Here is a 20,016-nt window from a genome sequence, read left to right as displayed (position 1 = left end):
AAAAATCTGCTAATCCGATTTTTATTCCGATCGAATATGCGGTGTTGAGAAATTTCAATTAAAAAATTTGCAGCTGTGTCTCTCGTCCTCATAATACCTATATTTACGTTTTCAAGGAGAAATGCTGAATAAATCCAATTCCCATTGTTAATTTCACTGATATAGTTAAATTTTGAACAATTTTGCAGTTTTATTTCATTGACGATCAATACAAACGTTAGATCTCCGACTTCGGAATTCTTTAACACAGAGTATTTCTTTCCTCAACAATTGTATCTCAACTTGCTGTCGTTGCACAATTTCGTTAACAAATGCGTTGCGTTGTTTTTCACAATCAATCTTACGTTCGTATTCCGCAGTTATTTTACACAGCTCGGCCGCAGCGAACTTTGCAGCCAATACTGCTTTATGCTTTTGTTCCTCCAACGTCCGTATCTCCGTTTCAAGAATGTTACATCGATCACAAGAATCGTTCTCGTCAGTCGTTTCTTCCTCAGCTTCGTCCAGCGCCATTCTCAAGGATTTGTTCGTTTGTTTTAAACAGTGCAATTCATCCCTCAAAGATTCGAATTCGCACGCTGCTTCGTGCGCCATCCTTTCACTATCTTGTAATAACTGAAAAAAATAAATTGATTTAGTATTACTTTTATAACATACAAAGTTGAGATTCTTCTGTTCGCTGGCTCCGCTGATTGGAAAAAAATTCATTTTAAAATTTCGTTCCAATTTCAACATAATTTATGATTTTTTTGTCTTTTTACCGTTTTCAGTTTCTTTATCGTTTCTATCTGGTCCTCGATTATTTTATTCTTAATCTGAATCTCGCAATTGCAACTGTCCTGACGTTCGTCCAACTGTCTTTCCAAATTTTCTCGTTCGCCCATTTCCTCGTTCAATCGGCACTGAAGATTGTCTATTTGTTCCTGCATTTGTCTACATTTACAGTTGACGGATTGAATCTTGTTTTCAGCCTCGGTCAACTGAGCAATTTTCGTTGATATACAATTCTCGTTCTCACGAAGTAAATCTCGTTGCTTTGTACATATTAACGTCAAATCGCATATCCGTTTTCTCTGCATTTTCACTTCATTTCTCAATTCACAAACGGTCGTCTCCAACGCCATTTCTTTCTGCTTTGCGGTGGATTTGATTCTACAAACTTTGTCATCAACGTCCGTGCACCTTTGGAATAAATCGCGCATCGCAATATTCAGTGGGATTATGATTACATTCACGCAAATTCCACATTCTTTTCAATCAAGTCGAATTTATATTTTTTGAAAAAGCGAACTCGTTACCAAAGCAAATATCTTTTCCTTCGATTGGAAGATTTTTGTCAAGTGTTTTTTATGGCAGATAGAAATTTATTTTCAAAGCTAGCTCGAATTCTCATTGCAATAAAACCTGTAATTACTTTTTGTCTTCTTTACGTTTAATTTCTTTCAATTTGCACCGCAGCTGTTCACATTCGCACTGAAGTTTTGTGTTGTTGCATTTGACGGCGTTTACTTCATCAGCGATTGCATCTCTGCTTGCTTTGATCACGTCCGTTTGATCTCTCGACTGTTTAGCAAGATCCATAGCGAGATCTCTGGAGCGCGAGGCTAAATGAGCTTCTTTTTTCGCTTTTTCGAGGGCATCTTTCAAACACGCTGCCTCTTTTTCACCTTCGGATTTCAAACAATTTAAACTGCAATCCATATTTTTCAATCGTTCTGCTAACTCTGCATTTTGCTGCTCCAATTCCTGGAATCAAATTTATTTGTAAAACAGTTGCAACGAAGCTAAAATCGATTTTGTAACGTTGTTCAGTAACCTTGTACATTTTCTCTATATTCTTCTTTTCTTCATTCGATTTATCGAGATCTAAAATTTCACCGTCGATTCCAATACTTTGAGTCTGCGAAGCTATTGTCAATGACAACGCGTCGATTTTTTCAGGCTTCAAATCATCGTTTCCTGCGGTTCGAAATTTACTGAATTTCTCATCGTAGTAAAATCCAAATTTCAATTTTTTTTGAAAATGTTCTCCTACCCGATCGTCCAGACCAGAAATCTCCAAAGTTCCATCGCGAGTTCTATCCCGTGTTACTTCTCTTGGATTCTCGTGGAGCTTCACGATCGAATATTCATTCTCGTGATAAATATCGTGTCGAAGTATTTCTATCGGCCTCTCTCGATGAGGCGATTCATCCGATCGTCGCGACAAGCTAACTTCGATTTCTGATTCCTTCGATTTTCGATTGGTCTTCGCTTCATCTTTCAACGGAATCGAATAAAAAATTATTTCCTCAAAATCCTCCGATGCATTCGATTGACTTGGAAAGTCCATAAATTTATATTTAGTTGTACATGATTTATTAGGTAAAAATACAAGGAATGAAAAGCGAGTAGGAAAAGGTTAAATGCTAGAAAGACTTTGCCTGAAATCGTGCAATTTCATTATACGTTATGAAAATATACAAAAAAAAAACCTGAAATGGATTTTTCGAAATTCCCAGAGATTTCTTACTCGCTTAAGATGGGAGGAAGAATGATTTTCTCACCATCTGGAGTACGAGGACAGGTACAAATCTTGGGACGTGGTCGACACGAGCAACGAGATTTTTTTTTCTCTCGAGATTCGTTGCATTTGCCGGTGGAGCGTGATATCGAGGTTGGTAAATGATGTTTACAGCAGCACCGTTTTCCTCTTTTCTCCGACATGTCTTGAATCGAGAGAAGACTGGAGATGGTCATTACTTGGTTGTTAACCTTTTGGAGTCTTGAGATAAACGAGCCAAGGTTCATTCCCAAAAATCTTCGGAAGTATAGCTTCTCATCGTTTGAAATGAATCGTAACTGAGCTCGACGACGAGGATAACGAAGAAGTCGAGAATGTGTCCATCGCACGGAAGAGATCTCATCGAACTTGGAGTCTGAAAAAAATCTCGTTCTGTCAAAAAGAGAATAATGACGTTTCGAGTAAAAAATGTTCGATAAACGGTGAAATTCAGGCAGACGAATTTCTCTCTCTCTCTCCTCCACTTTGGAACGATTGAGAAGAATTTTGCAGTAAGAACAAAAGAATCTTGTTTCTTTTGGATCAAAATAAGGGGGGAAAGTATGGGTGAATGTTTTATGGAATGTCATCGGTGAAGGAATGTTGGAAAAGAGCTCGATCAACTGCTCATTCGGATTTAGAGACAACTTCGTCCGATTATTCATTCGACGATTCGAATTCTTCAATCAGCAGAGAATATCGTGACGCCAGTTGTGATGTCGACTTTGATGGTGAAAACGACATCATTGACGAAAATTCACCTGGACCCACGAACGAGTTGATTGAAAATGTTGTCGGCCTAACCACGTCAAAGCCAGACAACGTCCAACATGAGAAACCATCGAGATATATTCGGTGGAGAGTACTCATGTGCCTCGGAATTGGATTGTGGGCTGTTCTTTGTATCGTCGATTTATTGCACTCTGAAAAATCGTTTACTAGAGGTGAGAGATCAAAAAGACATTAAAACGTATTTTTCCCATACAAGAGTTGGAGAAGAATATGTTTGTACTAATTGTAGTTACTGATGAGTAAGAGCAATTAGTAAAAATGTGTGAATATTTATATCTGAATATTTCAATTGACATTTCAATATGATTGGATTTAGATCCCTCCAGAAGATTGAAAAAATATTCATTACAAGTTCGTAATGTTTTTTCGAATAAAGAAAATTTTCGATCAACATTGCAGATTGGCTGTACGAATTTATATGGGGACAGAAAATAGTGCCAAAAGTAGAGCTTCCAAAAGAGTTGGAAGCTCCAGCATTTTGGTACTCCGATTTGGCACATTATGTATGGAAAATAATGTCAATTATGACTTCGGGAGGAGCTTATGTGCTGCTGTTCCTGCTGATGGTTGTATTCTGTGCAGATCCGCGACTTAAAAATCCATCTCCTCAAATTTCGACAAAGAATCATGAATCTTCAAAAGCCTCTCCTTGTGTAGTAAACGATTTGATAGTAGAGAAGAAATCCCTTGGAATAGAGTCAACTGTCCGTCATCCCGATGAATTACGAATTCCGAAGATCATTTCAGTTCGATTGGAGTTGTCGCCAGCAATAAATCTGCAAAGAAAATTTATATCAATTGAGAAGTCTGTTCAAGCTGATTTAACAAAAAACGATAATTCTGCAATAATTGAATGGAAAATTCGTCAGGACGAATCTTCCACGTGTTTCAGCATAAATAGGCAACTCGTCGAATTGCTGAGCGCTCGGAATAACGAAAAATTGAATTTCTCAAGTATCGACAAAATCGATTGGACCTCGATGAGAAAAATTGAAGCTGTTCTCAAAGATTCTGCATCTGTTTGCGTGATGGAAGCTAGAAAATCCGATTTGAATTTAAACGCAAGCACGTTCGATTTAGAAATCGGAGAATATTTGAAAAAAACGAGTCGACCGTTGCACAAAATTTCGTCCGGAAACTCTCGTAGACGAACTCACGAGAGCAAACGAAAATTCCTTAATTTTGAAGCGAGTTCGTTGAGCTGTGATAAAACTATGAAAACTCGTATCATAACTTCGTCACCGGCGTTTAAAAAATTTTTGTTCAATTTTCAACAAAACAACACTGTTTTATGAGCAATTTCATTTTTATGTAAAGGTTTTACTTTTTTTTTAAATGAATGAATTTACACGAAATGTTCAATTATAAAACGGTGTTACTTTTATTTGTGGGAACAAGTACAGCTCGGTATACATGTCGAAAACTTAATTTTATATTGTCGTATTTATTTAAGTCTATTTATTGAAAAAATACGAGCTCGGTACCGAGACATTTGGAAATATATACAAAAAAATTTTTCAATGCTATTCTACCGCGTCTGCTTTCGACACATTGTTAAAAACGCCCAGTATCAGGCATCTTTAGAATTTTTCCTTTCATTCCTTATCAATGCGCCTTGTAAAATCGATTCAGGGCATTAAAATCCCTGACTATACGAGTTGTGCTTTAAAAAAATAAAAATGCTACGTAATAAAATAGAAAAGGAAGCGCATTGGATTAATTGACCCCCATTCATTCATTACGATGAATCTTGAATTCTTTCTGAATACATTTATGAGAAAAGATTTAAAAAAACGAAATAAAATTGTCGTCCAATTTTGGCAAAATGCATTCCTTTGGTATTTATGTCTAAATGCTCAGCCTGTGGTGCAACAAAGAGAAAAATGAATTAAAGTAGCAGGAGTTTTTGTACTGAACTTCGTGGGCTCCAAAAAATATTTACGTTGTATAATAAAACACGTTTTCAGTGAGTTCGATAGTAATTTCAGTAAGTTAAGCAATATTAATAGGTATTATTGATGACCGTTCGTGATCTTTTAATATTGCCGGTTTTGCAACTGTTGACGTTACTAGCGAATCGTAAGGAGTTGAGAGTCTCGTTGAAACATTCATCAAGTGGTGAGACGTTGAGCAACATGAGAGTTTTCGAGTTGCCGCCGAGTGAGGGCATTAGAAGATGCGTTAGCTTTGAATTTCTGTAGGGTATGTGATCTTGTTTTTTGAGAAGAGCAAGGATGACGTTGCCTAAATTGGCGAGAGATTTATTGATGTTTTTCGTCTCGGCGGTTCTCGCAGCTTCCTCGCCCTTGAGACGTTCAGAACCGGCCAAGTCAACGAGATTGAGATTGCCGATTGATTGCTCGTCCTTTTCGGCATGTATCCCGATGAGACGTATCCTCGCTACGGAGTGCGATCTCGATGATCTTTCGTTGGCAAAAGTCGCGGCAACTGCTCGATTCTGTTGAGCGGTTCGTAGACAAACGTGCAATTCTTCAGGACTGTTTATTTCTGCTACTTGGAGATTCGTTACGTACAGATCGTGGCCCTTGCTGTCCGCCATTCTTATCTCGTGATTTTTTTGCTGAGAGTCCAAAAGATCGACGATATGCTCGTTGTAAATTTCCAGGAAGCTCGCCTCGATTTTGTACTCCCAACCGAGTAGTTCGAACTGTTTCATCTCTTCGAAAATGTGTCTCACGGTCCTTGGTATCATGCCCTCGGTTTCGGTGCTCTCACCCCCCTCCATTGTAAACGTTTTGCCAGAACCAGTCTGGCCGTAAGCAAAAACACATACGTTGTATCCTTCCAGAGCAGATTGTACGAGCATCGACAACTCTTCGAATACTTGAGCCTGTGTGGCTGTTGGTGGAAATACTTTGTCGAACGAAAACTCTTGTTTAGATCCTCTGTTCTTGCTGCCGGATATCGAAGAGTCCGAATACTCAGCACGTGCTATTTCCATCGTTGATTCATCGAGGAAATTAATGGAGCACAACATTTTTGCAGATTCTTTTGGAATCCGTGGTCTTACTCGACAAAAGACTCTTATATTGCCTTTCAATTCTTGTATTGCGTTATGCAAGTATCTTCTATCTCTGTCCATCTCGTGAACCAAAGATTGAAGATTTTTTACTTTTTCGCTCAGTTCAATCTTTGCTTGCTTATATTCTTTCAAATCCTTCTCTAAGTTTTCAACTTTTTCAGTGTTTGCAGTGATTATCTGTTTTTGAGATTCGCAGACTTTCTCGCTTTGACTCAGTAGTTCAGCCAATCGATTGAAAGACGTTTCCGTCTCCTGTAGTTTCGACTTTATGCTTTCTTGGACTCTCAACATTTCTGTGTAATTCTCCTTAGTTGTTTCGAGCTCTTCCTTCAATTTGTTTTTTTCGTTCCCCAATTCTTCAAGTTTAGTGATCATACTCGCTTCTTTTGAACGAAGTTCGTTAACCTGAGACTCCAGATGGGAACATTGTTTATGCTGCTCTTTCAAGTTTGCTAATTCGACATTGGCTAAATCCAAACGCCCTTTGAAATCCCATTTGCCAGGTTTTGGCCCTGTCTTTACACCCCCTGCTGCAGCTCCAGTCGCTTTTCCTGCTCCGACTGTTCCTTGCCCTCCGACTTTGCCGGGTCTTTGAGCCACTGTGGTTTTTATAGTTGACCTCAAATTTGCCCTTTTGGTTTCTATCGCGCTTGTTCCTGCCCCCAAACGTTTCACAGCTTTGGCGGGGCCATTTCTTGCTATTGCAACGCTTGTCTGAGACCGAACCAGCACTGGCTTTGCTGGTGGTTTATTTTCGTTTGATGATTTCATGTGTAAATTCAGCGTGCTTTTCGACTTACTAATAACCTTCGGACCAGTGTTTGATACTGTCGGAAGAGGCCTCCCGAGAGTATTTGATAAACTACTCATTGTCGATGTATCTGAGTTGATTTCTGTCGTTTCGTTTGCTTTTTTTCCAATTTGAACTTTTGGCTTGGGCAAGCGTGATTCCATCTAGAATGAACCAAAAATTCAGTTATTTAGTTTATTTTATTTCTTGCTTCTTTCATTTTGTCAATTACAATCGATATACGGGAATAAATGGGTCATAAAAAAACTAATTCTCCTAGTGAATTTTAGGAGTAAAATAACAGCTATAGCCGCTGCACTTTATTTTTTAATAGAATTTATAGTTTTTTGTAAAAGAAATAGGCCTCCAGTCTAATAAACATGACGGAACCGACTCCTGGCATCTTTGAATGTCTAAAAAATATTCAACATGTTTTATCATCTAATGATTCAATGCATAGAATAACCGAATTAGTAATAATTTGTGACTGATTCTTTAGTGTATAATTAATTTTATTTTGTCATAAAAGAAAATTTAAAAAAATGAGTTTTTTCAATGAGTATAGTGTTTCTCAAATACCCCAGATTACTTCGAGAATGAATGAAAAATTTGAGTGGAAAAAAGTAAAATGGAATACTATCACAGGAGCTTTTTTATAATGCAAAGAAAAAGTGACAGGAATTGTCAATGATTCTGTCAATGAAAGTAACAAACGAGCCGATAAGTGACGCGACTGTTATTGGTTATACATGCGTATATGGTCACGTATAAAATCTTACGTGTTACATCTCGAGGATAGGATTTGTTAGTAGGAATCCGTAATAATTCGATGTTCCTTTAACTTTCGTTTATTCGAACAATGCGGTTATTCTTTGGTGAGTAACGTCGACCAACCTTGTTTTTGATGTAAGGATTTATTTACTATTTCTTGCGTTGTCACAGACGCACATCAAAAGGTTTGCGTAAGATGATAGAAGGAATTTTTCGATCTTAAGGACAAAACACTATGAACAACGTAAACACATTTTGCACGTCTAACAGCTTTGTAATACAGTTTTTCTCTTTTTGTACGCAAATTTTTGTAATGCCAGTGAGTAATATAGAAAAAGCCGACGAGAGTAGAGAGCAGGCGACTTTTGTATAGCGTTACTTTTTTCAGCGTAAGAATGGGCGGCAGTTAAAATTTCGGTTACACGCGATAATGCACAAATCAATTCAAACCGGCGAAGCAGCGCGCACGTCAACCAATCAGCAGTCATCCCCCAAACGCTCGACCAATCATCGAATGTTGATGGCGCTGAAATCGCCTAAATATTTACAGTACTGCCAATAGCAAATCACAAAATTTTATAATTTACATTGTTGGTTGCAGTTCTTCGTTCTTTGAAAAATGTACCCCTTGTTTTCCTGTCGGAACAGGTTTTTCCAGCAAATTGCTTGTTGCTTGTTCCAAACAATTAAGTTATGCGATTGAAGAAAATAAAAACGTTATTCTCCGATGGATTAGATATCATGCCAGGTTCGTCTTCAAGTATTTCATAACGTAATTTCCACAACGGGTAAGTTACTCAAATATTATTTTCTGCATTAAATGTTCAGCACAATATACGACGATGAAGTTCAATTTGCACCATTTTTTTCTATTTTTCGATCGAGGAGATGTTCCGAGAAAACGTAAAAATGGCATTTTTACTTTAAAAAATATATCCATACTTTCTCATAGACCAAATTCAAATAATTAAAAATAATAACGCCTTGACAGTCTCTGCAAAAGTAGAATTATTTTGCAACGTGAAAGTTGACAATAGTGACATATCAAACGGAATAAAATCAATAGAATATCAACACGAACCGCTTTTTTATGGAGTTTGAATGCCATCCGAATAAAAATAAAGATTTTCCACATACTATTAAATGTGAATATAAATACAGAAATAGATAAATATACGAAATATTGACGTAACACCTAAAGTGGGGTGTGGGGTAACTAGTTACACTTCATCGGCTTTCGACGCTTGTCACACAGTACACACTCGGAGTAATGCTTGAAACTGTCTGATCTCATTTCCAGACACTCAAATTGAATTATGGGTAGATTCTTGACCGAACAAAATTGACTATCAATAAAGGAGAACATTTTGAAATTCGCGTTGACTGATCAACTCACTAGAAGGAATTGAGGGTTACCACGTCACTGCATAACCTCTCGTTCAACACTAAAACTCTCGAACGATGCGTGATTTTTCGTGTGATGTTAAATAATTTTTCGGTTAATCGCCTCCCCGTTTGTCCCGACAATTCGGTCTTCACAATAATAGAGCACAAACGCAATAAAATCAGTATCACAAGTTGTCATGACCCGACGTTAAAAATATCGACAGTACGAAAGAGATTCTCGCAGCTTCAAAACGATTCCTATTATAACTTTTATTCAGACTACCGACATCTACAATTAATTCATTAATTACCCATAATTTATGATTGCGTACAATTTGAGCTTAGGACTAAAATATTTATGTTAGAAATAGTCCAAAGTCTGTACGAACGTACACATGTGCCAACGATGTGTTTTTGATGAGTTTTTGATATACGGTGGAGCCGAAAATGGGCAAAATGGAATAGGATTGTTGAAACGAGGATGAATCGTGCGTGACCGCTCTCGAAATTGTTATTCACATTTTGCTAATCGTTTATAAAACAAACTATTTGTGTTCCGACCGACAACAAACGCTCAGTGTGGAAACAGCCGGCTCAATGCTCAAATTCCTTCGGTCTTCCGTTTCTTTGTCGGTGTTTTTATTTCTCGCGGAAGGAAGGACATGCGCGCTGATAGAATTTGTGTTGCTCGAGTCCGAGTAATACATACGCGATGTTCGTTCAGTCACGTGGAGACTTTATCCGCGTACGGAACTTGTCGTTCGATCATCGTCCTATTTCCGTTTCATTACGAATCGGTGACAAGTGAAAGTTCTTTTTTAGTATTCGAGAATCGCGAGAACTATTTTTTTTTATTCGTCGAAAGGAGTATCGTCAATTCGGTAAGTACGATCACGTTTTTTAAGACCAATAATATTTATCAACGAATCAAGCTGCCCCGCGTTCATTCAGTGACACCAATCTCGTTGCAAGTTATTCCTACGTAATTATCGGATTTTTTTTGAGCGATATTCCGAACGGAGAGGAAGTTGTGTCGAACGTCATCTCAAGTAGCCTTTTATTTTTTTTATCAGTAGATTTAATGAAATTTTGAGATTTTTTAACGACGCGAAATGACAGCTGTCAAACTCACAGATTTCGGGGAATTTAAAAAATGTTGCGAGTCCACATTTTTGCAATTCTCGCCCACATTCAGAAATTTTTACATTCGATTTATGCTTGTGAAAAAAATATTCGAATTCTCAACTAAAATTCAACATTTTTGACATTTTTTTCACCACAATATCTTTCCCATAAATTCCGTTTGCCTCGATCGAGTTGTCAAAGTTCGTTTACTCAAGCAACACAATGATAATCGAGTCACCAGAAGAACCAGTCGTGCCAAAAGTTTGCTATCAGATTGAATGAAGCTCAGTGAAACAGCGAGATATTCGGATGATGCTAAGTTTCCAGTTGCAACGCGAATAACAGTCACTTGTTAGGTGCCGCACAGGACCATCCGTTTCTTCGAGTGATAACTTTATTCCTTGTTGAGAAACACTTTCAAAGTGTTCGTGAAGCAATGTAAATTTCATCGTTTTAATTGGGCCTCTTTCAATACAAATTTATGGATGAAGGATGACAATTTATTCTCGTCTCAACGCCACCCAGCGTTGCTACTGTCGTTTCATATTTGAATTCTCCAAATTCCTTCCAAGGGACACGAACTTGAATTAACCAAAATCCCACAAAGTTGATGGTTTTTTTTTTTTTTTTTTTCAATTTTAAATTATTTTCACATATCGTCTGACTCTTCCTCGTGAAATTTCGTCGATTTTTTCATCCCTTTTATTTTTATAAATTGAAAAATCTCAAAATGTACCAAATTAATACATTTTAGAGTCATTAATTTTATCTTTTTCGACCCTCACGGAATGAATTGTCAAAATAAATTGTTCGAGTGCGATAAATTGATGAAAAATGAAATGATTTTTGGTCGGTACAACGGAAACGTGAAAAATGGTGGGAAACATTTGTGTTTATTGGACTTTGAAGGAATATTAAATAATGAAGTTTGTAAATCCATTAGCTTCGTCGAAGTTTTCAAGGTTTCGTTACGCGAGTGAGATTAAGTTGCTAATGGTCTTAGAATTCGATGCGAAGACAGTAGTAAACACGATTTTTAATCACCTTTTTTTCTCTCCAGCCTTAGTTTGTTTGCTTTCCGGATACCGAAAAGTCGCGTCGGACACGTGATGCCCGGTTAACTGGCGTGTTGACGAAAGTTTTTTTCCGCATCGCGAGAGTTCGGGCGTCTGAAACTCTCTGCTCGTCGACGCTCGTGCTCCAAAATAAATGGCATCCAATTCCTCGAGCCAAGCTAAACTTTTAATCAGCGCAACCGATCGTTTCGGATTAACTCTCTCTCTCTCTCTCTTCCTCTCATTTTTTCACCTGACAACCACGCTCACTTGGTTGTCTCTCTTCATTCACCTCCACCGCCCACATTAATTAATATCCTACGAATGAAAATTTATAATTCACGAGCCAGAGATCCACCATAGCAAACAAAGATGGTTCATCTATTTTCCTGACCAAATAAATAAATGATTGGAGTTATTCGTTAGGCGATGCTCACGAGCCAGTCGTCATTTTTCGTAAAAATTTTCGCAAACCCCATCAACACGTTTTGCAGTACTTCGATAGCAATTCTCGATTAGAAAAATAATGAGCAAAAATCATTTCAATTGGCAGCTGTTCAGGGAAGAAAATTTCCTTTTTATCGAACCAATGAAATAACTTTTTTTTAGTTATTCGGTTTCCAGAATATCAATTTTTTTTTTACAATTAAAAGTATGGATCAGTCGACTAACCTCACTTGGAATTTTTGAAATCGAAATTCTTTGACACGCAGTTTGACCGGTTGAGAAAAGCTCTGTCAGCCCACGCAGGGCGATGGCAAAAATGGCCTGACGCATTTTTACTATTTCGATCGAACGGTGTGGAAAAATTTCACTCAAAATTTGCAATTATCTCTCTCGCACTCACGGTTGCGACATGCCGACTGGTCTTAATCTTGTTTCGTTTAATTATCATTTCAATAGCGATTGAGAGAGAAAAATTGAAATTTTAAAAACAACTCGAAGGCAGTGAATTGGCGGATTCACCCCGACAATGTATTTTGCGGAAGGTCCGGAAATTTGAATTCACCGACGCGTAGTTGCAAAGTTCGGGGATCGTAAAATAATTCGACATTGTTCGGGACTCTGTGTACCCTGTACATTTGTGGCTACGTGTAAATTTTCGTCTGTTTCACCAAAGCCTGTGTAAAATCACGGTACACCGTGACCCTTTGTTCGTTGCAACGTCACCCGATACCCGCATTGCGTCGCGTTCACTCTGCTTTTTTGCTACTCGCACTGTTGCAAGCCCAAAAGTTTCGTTCACATAGATTCACATTCGGTGAGCAAAAGGATCGAATTAATCGGGACTGTTGCTCGAGCGAATGGCCGGTGAAATATGCTCTCGAAAATGGATCCGGTCGTGGAGCTCCGAGTTTATTTATGGTCTCGAACTTTCGCCGTTCGCTAGTGACGAAACATTTGACGTTTAGCCTGCTCAGAGCCTCCAACGGGCTTCGAAACGATCCTGATTCGCTCGAGTACAAAACTTCGATTCCGCGGATTTTCCTAAAAGGCTTTTCACCGTTTTTGCTGATCATTTTTATCTAATGAGATTCAATCATGCACTATTTTTATCGGCATTTGGAAACGAAGGGAAAACCGTTCGGTCGAACTTCATTATTGAAGAATGAGCGTGCTCGGGTCGATTCGACCCCGTCGTAAAGCTCGCCGTGCATTGCTGCGCTGTTTTGACGAAGAGAATTCTCTGACGAACAGTGGAAAGAAAAACTGTTATGGGCGAGCTCCCAGACTCCGAAATTTCCACTCTTTTCAGTGGACTTTCATCGGACAGTCGATTTGAAGAGTTTTTAGTTTATTAGAATGAGGAAACGTGACATTTCGAGACTCGGATTGCTGGGTTGTTTTTATTAATATTGCAAAAACATTGAAACAAAGTTTGATCAAAACTTGAGGACCATTCGTCAAAGTTTGTGGCTTCTACTGTTGAATTGAAGTTTTTTTGTTCGCCACCCGAATCGCTCTGGAACGATTGCTTCGGAGTTGAAGGTCTGACCTTTTGGTCCGATCGTCAGTTGCCAGCGTTTCAATCTGCGGGTGAACGGACCGGAATGGATTGCCTTTCATTGGAATTTTAGCATGAATTAACTAGCGAAGGGTGGTGCAGGGATAAAAATCAAAGAAACGAAACGATGCTCGTGGTTAAGAGTGCACGGGGATTAGTGAAAAAGTAAATCTCCCTGCTCGTTAATTAACAAAAGCTCATGGAACGCATCGCAGAACTTTTATTATCTCGTTTTGTTATTTTTTTTTTTTTTTTTCGCCGGAATGAATTTCTTTCGTCCCGCGAAGTTCGTAAAACACGTATGAAGCATTTATACGAGAAGAACGTACGTGACAAGATTATTTTTCGTCAAGTTGTTGGGGCTAGAAAAAAACCATAAAAATGAAATCGGGCAAGAGAAGTAAGAGCGATATGGCGAGGCATTTAGAACGATTTGTAGCACGTACAACCCGCGGCTTCATCGGTAACGAATTGTCCGTACGTTTATTCGCCCCTCTTCGTCTCCCATTGTGAAAAATAAAAGGGAAAAGTGAGGGAACGAAACAACTAACGATCCACGAATAGGAGCAAGCAGGGGAATAAAAAATGAAACGGATACACGAGAACGTAGATCTCTCGGTCCGACCTCCTAATTGCATTCTCGGTGGCATGTGGCGTGCGCGCGGTTAGAGTGCTACTGGCTAAATTGGGTTCGCGCGCTTTACGGAGTAGAAAGCCCGACGATATTTTACGAGGGCCTCAGAGATTCGAAAGACGCGCCGCCTTCGATTGACGAGGTCCAGAAGCCAGTTATCGTGTCCAGCGCTTCAACCTACTGATAACAAGAAACATCATCGCAAACGACACATTTATGGACAAACCGACCCCAATTTTCTCAGGAAAATATCTTTTCCCACTTGATTTAAAGTGCTCAGCTTCTACCGAGTTTTCTTTTCAAAATCTGCCCCATAATTTTCATTTCGTAATGTCTGATTTTATTCGTTGTGAAAACAACAATGACGGTCGAGTACGATCGAACCTTGCTTTTGTGCACAATTACAATTTTATGAAGAGTTCGGGTCTTTGATAGGGATTTTGACACTTTTTTTTAATGTACAGTAAAAAAGGCTTTGGACGAATCCTTGCATTGAGAACAAAATTTGGTTGGAACACTTGAAAAATGATCAATTTAACTGAAATATTTAGTCTCACACACACGACAAAATATTTATTAAATTTCACAAAATATTTAGATAATGATTCAAGTAGATAGCGATTTGGATTTACGAAATTGTGACGATATTTGGGTTACTCTAACGTCATATTTTGTTGCTACGAAAATAATTGTATATTGAATCTCCGTATATTGTGTTCTGTTAAGAAAACCTTAGGCTGAATTAAGGAGGGTGGATCGTGACGATACAATGTTAAAAATATGAAGAATTTCAAAATGATAAGAATTTCATAAAATGTGGTAAATGTATTCTTTAAAGATACATAAGACAATATAATTTTTTTAAGATTTTTCTACCACATAGCTCTCGAGTAATTGAACACTAAAGTTCACGTGTATAAGCATAGAGTTTACATATATACAGGTATACATCTCGTGCATAAGGACTGCGATTTAACGTTCAATTATTCGATAACCATGTGGTAAAAAAATTTGGAAAAAATTGTATTTGTATACTCGATGCCAAAGAATGTTATCACGAAATTTTATCAAATTCTGATTATCCTGATTTCGTGATCCACCCTCCTTAACAAAATGATATAAAATACACTGAACTTTTATTTCGAGGTAAACACGAAGAAAAAATCCGACTCAATATTATTCGATTTAAAAAATATTTATCATTCTCAACGAAACCGTTTAGATACTTCAGTACTTGATATTCAAATAAATAGAGGAGACCGGGGCAAAACGGGATACCTAAGGAAATATTGAACTTTTCAGAAGTTTGGGAAGCTCTGTCTATTTTTTACTCCCAAAAACTAAGAAATGTACTGGAATTTTGTTCAATTTTCAAAAAAAAAAAAGAAATCCGAGGCAAAACGGGGTACTCTTCAAAAACTCATGAAATTTTTTTTACTATGATTTTAATTCAATGCACCTTGGGTGTATTTTACACCCGTAACCGAGTGCTTCCGACTTACCGCTGTAAGCGTTGAAAGCGATCTCAGCGCTTACAACGCTCTAACGTACGTCGAACGCACCCTCTGTAATTCAATTTAAAATGAATGATATGAATAATAACGAAGATTGCTAATGTTTATTTTGTAAAAATTTGTATTCTTTGTCCACTGAATCATGGATTCAGTGCCAAAATTGTGCAGAGTGTTGGTTCGCAAAGATATATCTGCGATTACTATCGTAGACAGTAATCTGTGAGGCAGTAATCGCAGATTTACAAATACTTTTTGTATATCTGTGCAAAAACGTTTTCATTTCAAAAGTGATGTAAAAGAAAGAGAATTTGAAAAAAACGAATTTTTTGAAAAAAAAATCAAAATCCAAAAAAAAAACAAGATATTTTGGAAAAAATATGTTCCATGCCCTTTTCGGACTAGGATGAAAATTAAAAAAAAAAAAAAAGTAAAAAATTTCTCTCATTTTTCGGGTATCCCGTTTTGCCCCGATCTCCCCTATATGATAAAGTGTATGTGAATGAAGTATAAATAAACAAATGTTTCGAGTTCTTCGAACAAAAGATTCGGTTTCACTCGATTAGCTAATGAATTATTTATCGCAAGCGGATGTTTGTTAGATTAACCAACAAAAATATCAACGAAAGACATTTAGTTATTCCAACGATTTTTAATTCTCACTGTTCCAACTTGAGCAACCTCATCGACGCGTTCGCAGGATACCGCTGATAAAAAGTCTCTAAAGCAATAACATGCTCACTCAAAGCGACAGAGTTTGTTTTAATCGAAAGGAAATGATGCTGCTATCGCAGGATGATCCATCAGAGCCTCGAAACTTGGAGTCGTGGTCCCTTCCGCAGACTGCCTCGGTATAGTGGACTTTACTTTTCGTTCTTAATGCCGCGCTGGAGGAAAAAGAAACGAGAGCTGTTTTACCGCGTTGCAATGACAAGGAGCAGGAACGAGGGGTGGGGGCGGGCAGCCTCTCGTCAGGTTACCGACAAGTCGTTAAGACTTTTTGCCCCTCCTCCCTGTATTCTTAATGGAACTCTTCGCGTTGTCCTCTCGGTGAAACCGAGCACACCGCAATAGCCGTGAATAAAAAACGTCGAACGTCAAGAAAAACCGCGAACCGAGCAAAGGAGAGAGCGAAGAAAAAAGATTCTCTCTCCGTCTCTGGCTCTCTCTCTCTCTCTCTCTCTCTCTTTTCCTTTTTTGCTGCAAGGAAGTTGAACAAGAAAGTGAAGAAAACGACAAATATATATTCCTCTCGGTCGTCGAGAGGTAATAATAGCTTGAAACATGAGAGCATTAAGCTGCTGCAAGATTATCCTCAGCTCCAGTAAACTCCTGCTTTATAAATCTTGCGAAACTCTTTCTCTCGAGTAATCGCTTTTTTCTCTCTCACGAACAGCCTGAGCGTAGAATCATCAGATTCGTTCGATTTATTCGTGACGCTAAATTGTATTGGCGCCTGATTGAGTTGAGAGAATCTCCAAAAATTCTTGGGGAGGCTGCGGCAATCGGATGGCACGGAAGGCTATTAATTCGCACTTTGGAACTTCCACAGTGGAAATACGAAGGGGAAGTTGTTCACGGAGTAAATCCCACTGCATGACAAATCTGAAATTTCTCCCTCCAATAATTCATGAATCCAGGAAGAGTGCTTAAGCACGAGGAAGATTTAGAAAGCTCCGGCGGAGTTCTGAAGTTTCTTTAGGGGGGAGAGGCGCGAGCGAGGAGGGAAAAAGTTGATAAGAAAAGTTCGACAACTTTTTGAACCCGCGCGAACACGTGTGATGAAGCGGACTCCCACAGCGAGAAACGCTCACGTTTCTATCGCTGTGTACCCGTGGAAGGCACTCAATAAGCGTTGAGAATGCACTGCGTGGGAACAAAAAAAGCCCTGAAAATTGCAAGAATTTCAACCCGTTAATTGGAGATCGTTTTTTCCACGAGTTCTTACTGCGAGCATCTTTTGACTCACTTCGTTCGAAGTTCCAAGCAAATTTTCCGGCCCGAAAATAATGAAGACGAAGGCTAAAACCGGACGTGTCTGTTGCACCCGCGAAAAATTCGCCGCCTCGTTCTCTTCTTGTTTTCTCTTGCAGCAGCTCCCTCTAAACTGCCCTGACACGAAAAAAATCCGCGAAATATGAGAGAAAAAGATGAAAAGAGTGGTAAAGTTGACCCTCAGGGCCCCTAGAAACACTCGGCCAGATGATGGACGGCCATGAGGAACGTGAAGTTGAACTCTGCCAGCAGTTCATCCCACACTCCGGAATGTACGCCGAAGTGCAGTGCTTTCCGGCTCGCTCTCTTTCTCTCTTTTTCCTAGTGCATGGATCGCGAGCGATGTTGTGGTGCGGTGCATAAGGAAAGCGTCCCGGGTATTCTCGCGGTTTATGGTTTACAACGAGGATCCGGATTGCTTTCCGGATTAAAGCCGATCTGCGTTAACGTCCTGGGAGAACTACTGTGTATACCAAATATTATTCCTTCCGATCGTAAATTCCTTCCGCGATGAAGTTTCTTATTAAAAAGTGATTGGACTCCCATTCCGGACGTTTCCTGTGGCGGGATCGTTAGAATTCTTCTCGATTAATTTCACTCTTGTGACTAATCTTGGAAAATCAACCGTCTTTCTTCCCTCGAAGCGTTTCTTGCTCCATCCGAAATCTCGTTACGAAGAAAACCGATCCCGAGGCTTATTACACCCTCAATTTTCTTATTTCTCACAAGTGCAGTGCAACGCGAGGGAAAAACTGAAAAGTTTCTAGTCGCGCTGAGCTTGATAACAGAGTCGGAGAGACAAACGGGAGAACTATAGAGTCAATTTACTTATGATAAGAGTAAAGTGTGCACGTGCGTGTTCCCCGTCTCTGTAATTTGTACGTTAACGGTTCGTGGCATTTTACATACTATGTAAGGTTCGTATAGGGAGTGAAAAACAAGTTATAGCTTTTTAGGTCACGAGCATTTGCCTCACACACGTTGCCCGTTCTCGTCGATTTTATTTTCTTCTCTTTGTTTTTTTTTTCTTTTTTTTTTTTTTACTTTTTTTTTTTATTTCTAGTATTATATGTTACGTATATGACGTGTATCATCAATTCTGTGACGAAGCATATCGCGCATCGATCGATCGAGCATTGATTGATCTGTAATAATAAATGCCAACATCCAGGGTCGCGACTGTGTGGAACCACTTGAAAGTTCCATTCTCATGTACGTCGCTTTAAAATGTAATGCGGAGAGAAAAAATCCATATTCAATCGAAGACGAAAATTGAATTGGCTCGAATAATTCGCTGTGGACTTCGGGCCGGCGGGTACGGAAAAAGTTTCGTTTTATCGGTATTGTGAAAATGTACAGCGACAGAGAAATGGTCAATTACGAAGGATGCGGCGGATAATGGACGGTGAGGAGGAAGGTTTTTTCAGGGCTCTTTTATCCTTTAACTTCTAATCTCATTTTCGCTTCTTTTTAATTGCTGTTTTTACGTTTTTCGCGTACGACTTTTCAGCGCGCTCTCTTTCAATCTTTCCCTCTCAACGTGCGGAGAAGCCTCGTAATAGGTTTTGTACGTCAAACAATCGAATATGATTATCAGGCTAAAGGAAACTGTGCTCTTGACGAGGAGCGAGTCAGCGGGCGACGAAGAACCGCGCTCCGGAAAAGTTCACGGAGCTCATTTTACTCACGCGCTTCTCCTCCTCCTAAGGACTCGAATTCCTAACGTCGCAAGACCACCTCGAGCCTTAACTCCTTCGAGAGTTAACAGCGGACGAAGTTCAGCACTCTCAATCGAATTTAGACGTGTACAGCCCCTGCGGAATAGTCCACTTCCGCTCTCCACTGTGTCCTCTCTTTATCGGTCATTTTATCTTCATCCGCGCGTTCCTCCCTCGGGATTTTTCTTGTTAATTTTACTCCGAACTTCCTTCTAACTTTGGGCGTACATGAATTCGTCGGGCTTTAGGCGAAGACTGAGACTGACGAGTGCCCGAGCTCGGAAAGATTGTCTTCGGAATCATATTTCTTCAAAATTTCTTCAGCTCTTATTTTGCTCGGAAAGACTTTTGAGTGTCGATAAAAAAGAGCATTTTCAGCGTTAATCAACGTCGAGTGGCCCATTTCGAAGTCACCCGTTGATTCGCTAAATGAATTCAAACTCGTGTTCACCTACGCGGAACTAACTTTTGATAGAATTGTGAGTAAACAACTTCCGTGAGAGCTAACGTAGTTAGGTCGTTTGCTCGGAGAACACGGAGCTGTTTGGTCTCTGGGATTTTTTCTTCTTATTTGGGAAAACAAGTGTCCTACGATCGTTCCTCTTGCTCGTTAGTTTGGGTGAAAACGCCTCTTTGGATATAGTTTCTC

At 39.0% G+C, this 20,016-nt stretch overlaps 3 protein-coding genes across 7 annotated transcripts in view; 1 reads left to right on the top strand and 2 right to left on the bottom strand.

Annotated features, from left to right (window-relative positions):
• Positions 1-165: 165 nt before the first annotated feature.
• Positions 166-9,928, bottom strand: LOC122406957 (myosin-10-like). 3 transcript variants are annotated; one of them, XM_043412823.1, is made up of 8 exons: positions 9,718-9,928; positions 3,304-4,110; positions 2,547-2,918; positions 2,036-2,259; positions 1,817-1,942; positions 1,415-1,746; positions 762-1,182; positions 166-615 (listed from the first exon to the last, which is right to left on the bottom strand). In XM_043412823.1, the coding sequence occupies exons 2-8, from the start codon at positions 3,410-3,412 to the stop codon at positions 196-198; spliced, it is 2,004 nt and encodes a 667-aa protein (XP_043268758.1). In that variant the 5' UTR covers positions 3,413-4,110; positions 9,718-9,928; the 3' UTR covers positions 166-195. The 3 variants fall into 3 exon arrangements, with proteins under 3 accessions (XP_043268758.1, XP_043268759.1, XP_043268757.1); XM_043412824.1 differs by lacking the exon at positions 9,718-9,928 and adding an exon at positions 9,335-9,681; XM_043412822.1 differs by lacking the exons at positions 3,304-4,110; positions 9,718-9,928 and having other exon boundaries at positions 2,547-3,267.
• ncd (non-claret disjunctional) lies at positions 4,692-8,469 on the bottom strand. 2 transcript variants are annotated; one of them, XM_043412825.1, is made up of 2 exons: positions 8,062-8,469; positions 4,692-7,331 (listed from the first exon to the last, which is right to left on the bottom strand). In XM_043412825.1, exon 2 carries the CDS (start codon positions 7,329-7,331, stop codon positions 5,337-5,339), a length of 1,995 nt encoding a protein of 664 aa, XP_043268760.1. In that variant the 5' UTR covers positions 8,062-8,469; the 3' UTR covers positions 4,692-5,336. The 2 variants fall into 2 exon arrangements, with proteins under 2 accessions (XP_043268760.1, XP_043268761.1); XM_043412826.1 differs by having other exon boundaries at positions 7,947-8,078.
• A 108-nt stretch (positions 9,929-10,036) lies between the features above and the next one.
• The window catches only part of LOC122406961 (uncharacterized), a 44,936-nt gene continuing 34,956 nt past the window's right edge, over positions 10,037-20,016 (top strand). Inside the window, exon 1 of one of the 2 annotated variants that reach the window (XM_043412832.1) lies at positions 10,037-10,205. The gene's annotated coding sequence lies outside the window, so the exon portion shown is untranslated. Of the gene's footprint in view, positions 10,206-18,820; positions 19,055-20,016 lie in introns of those variants that run through there. The other variant, XM_043412834.1, reaches the window with a different exon arrangement.

This window comes from Venturia canescens, chromosome 2 (genome assembly GCF_019457755.1).
Source record: "Venturia canescens isolate UGA chromosome 2, ASM1945775v1, whole genome shotgun sequence".
Taxonomy (NCBI): domain Eukaryota; kingdom Metazoa; phylum Arthropoda; class Insecta; order Hymenoptera; family Ichneumonidae; genus Venturia; species Venturia canescens.
The sequence above is the reverse complement of the archived record's forward strand: the minus strand, read 5'-3'. Positions and strand labels throughout refer to the sequence as shown.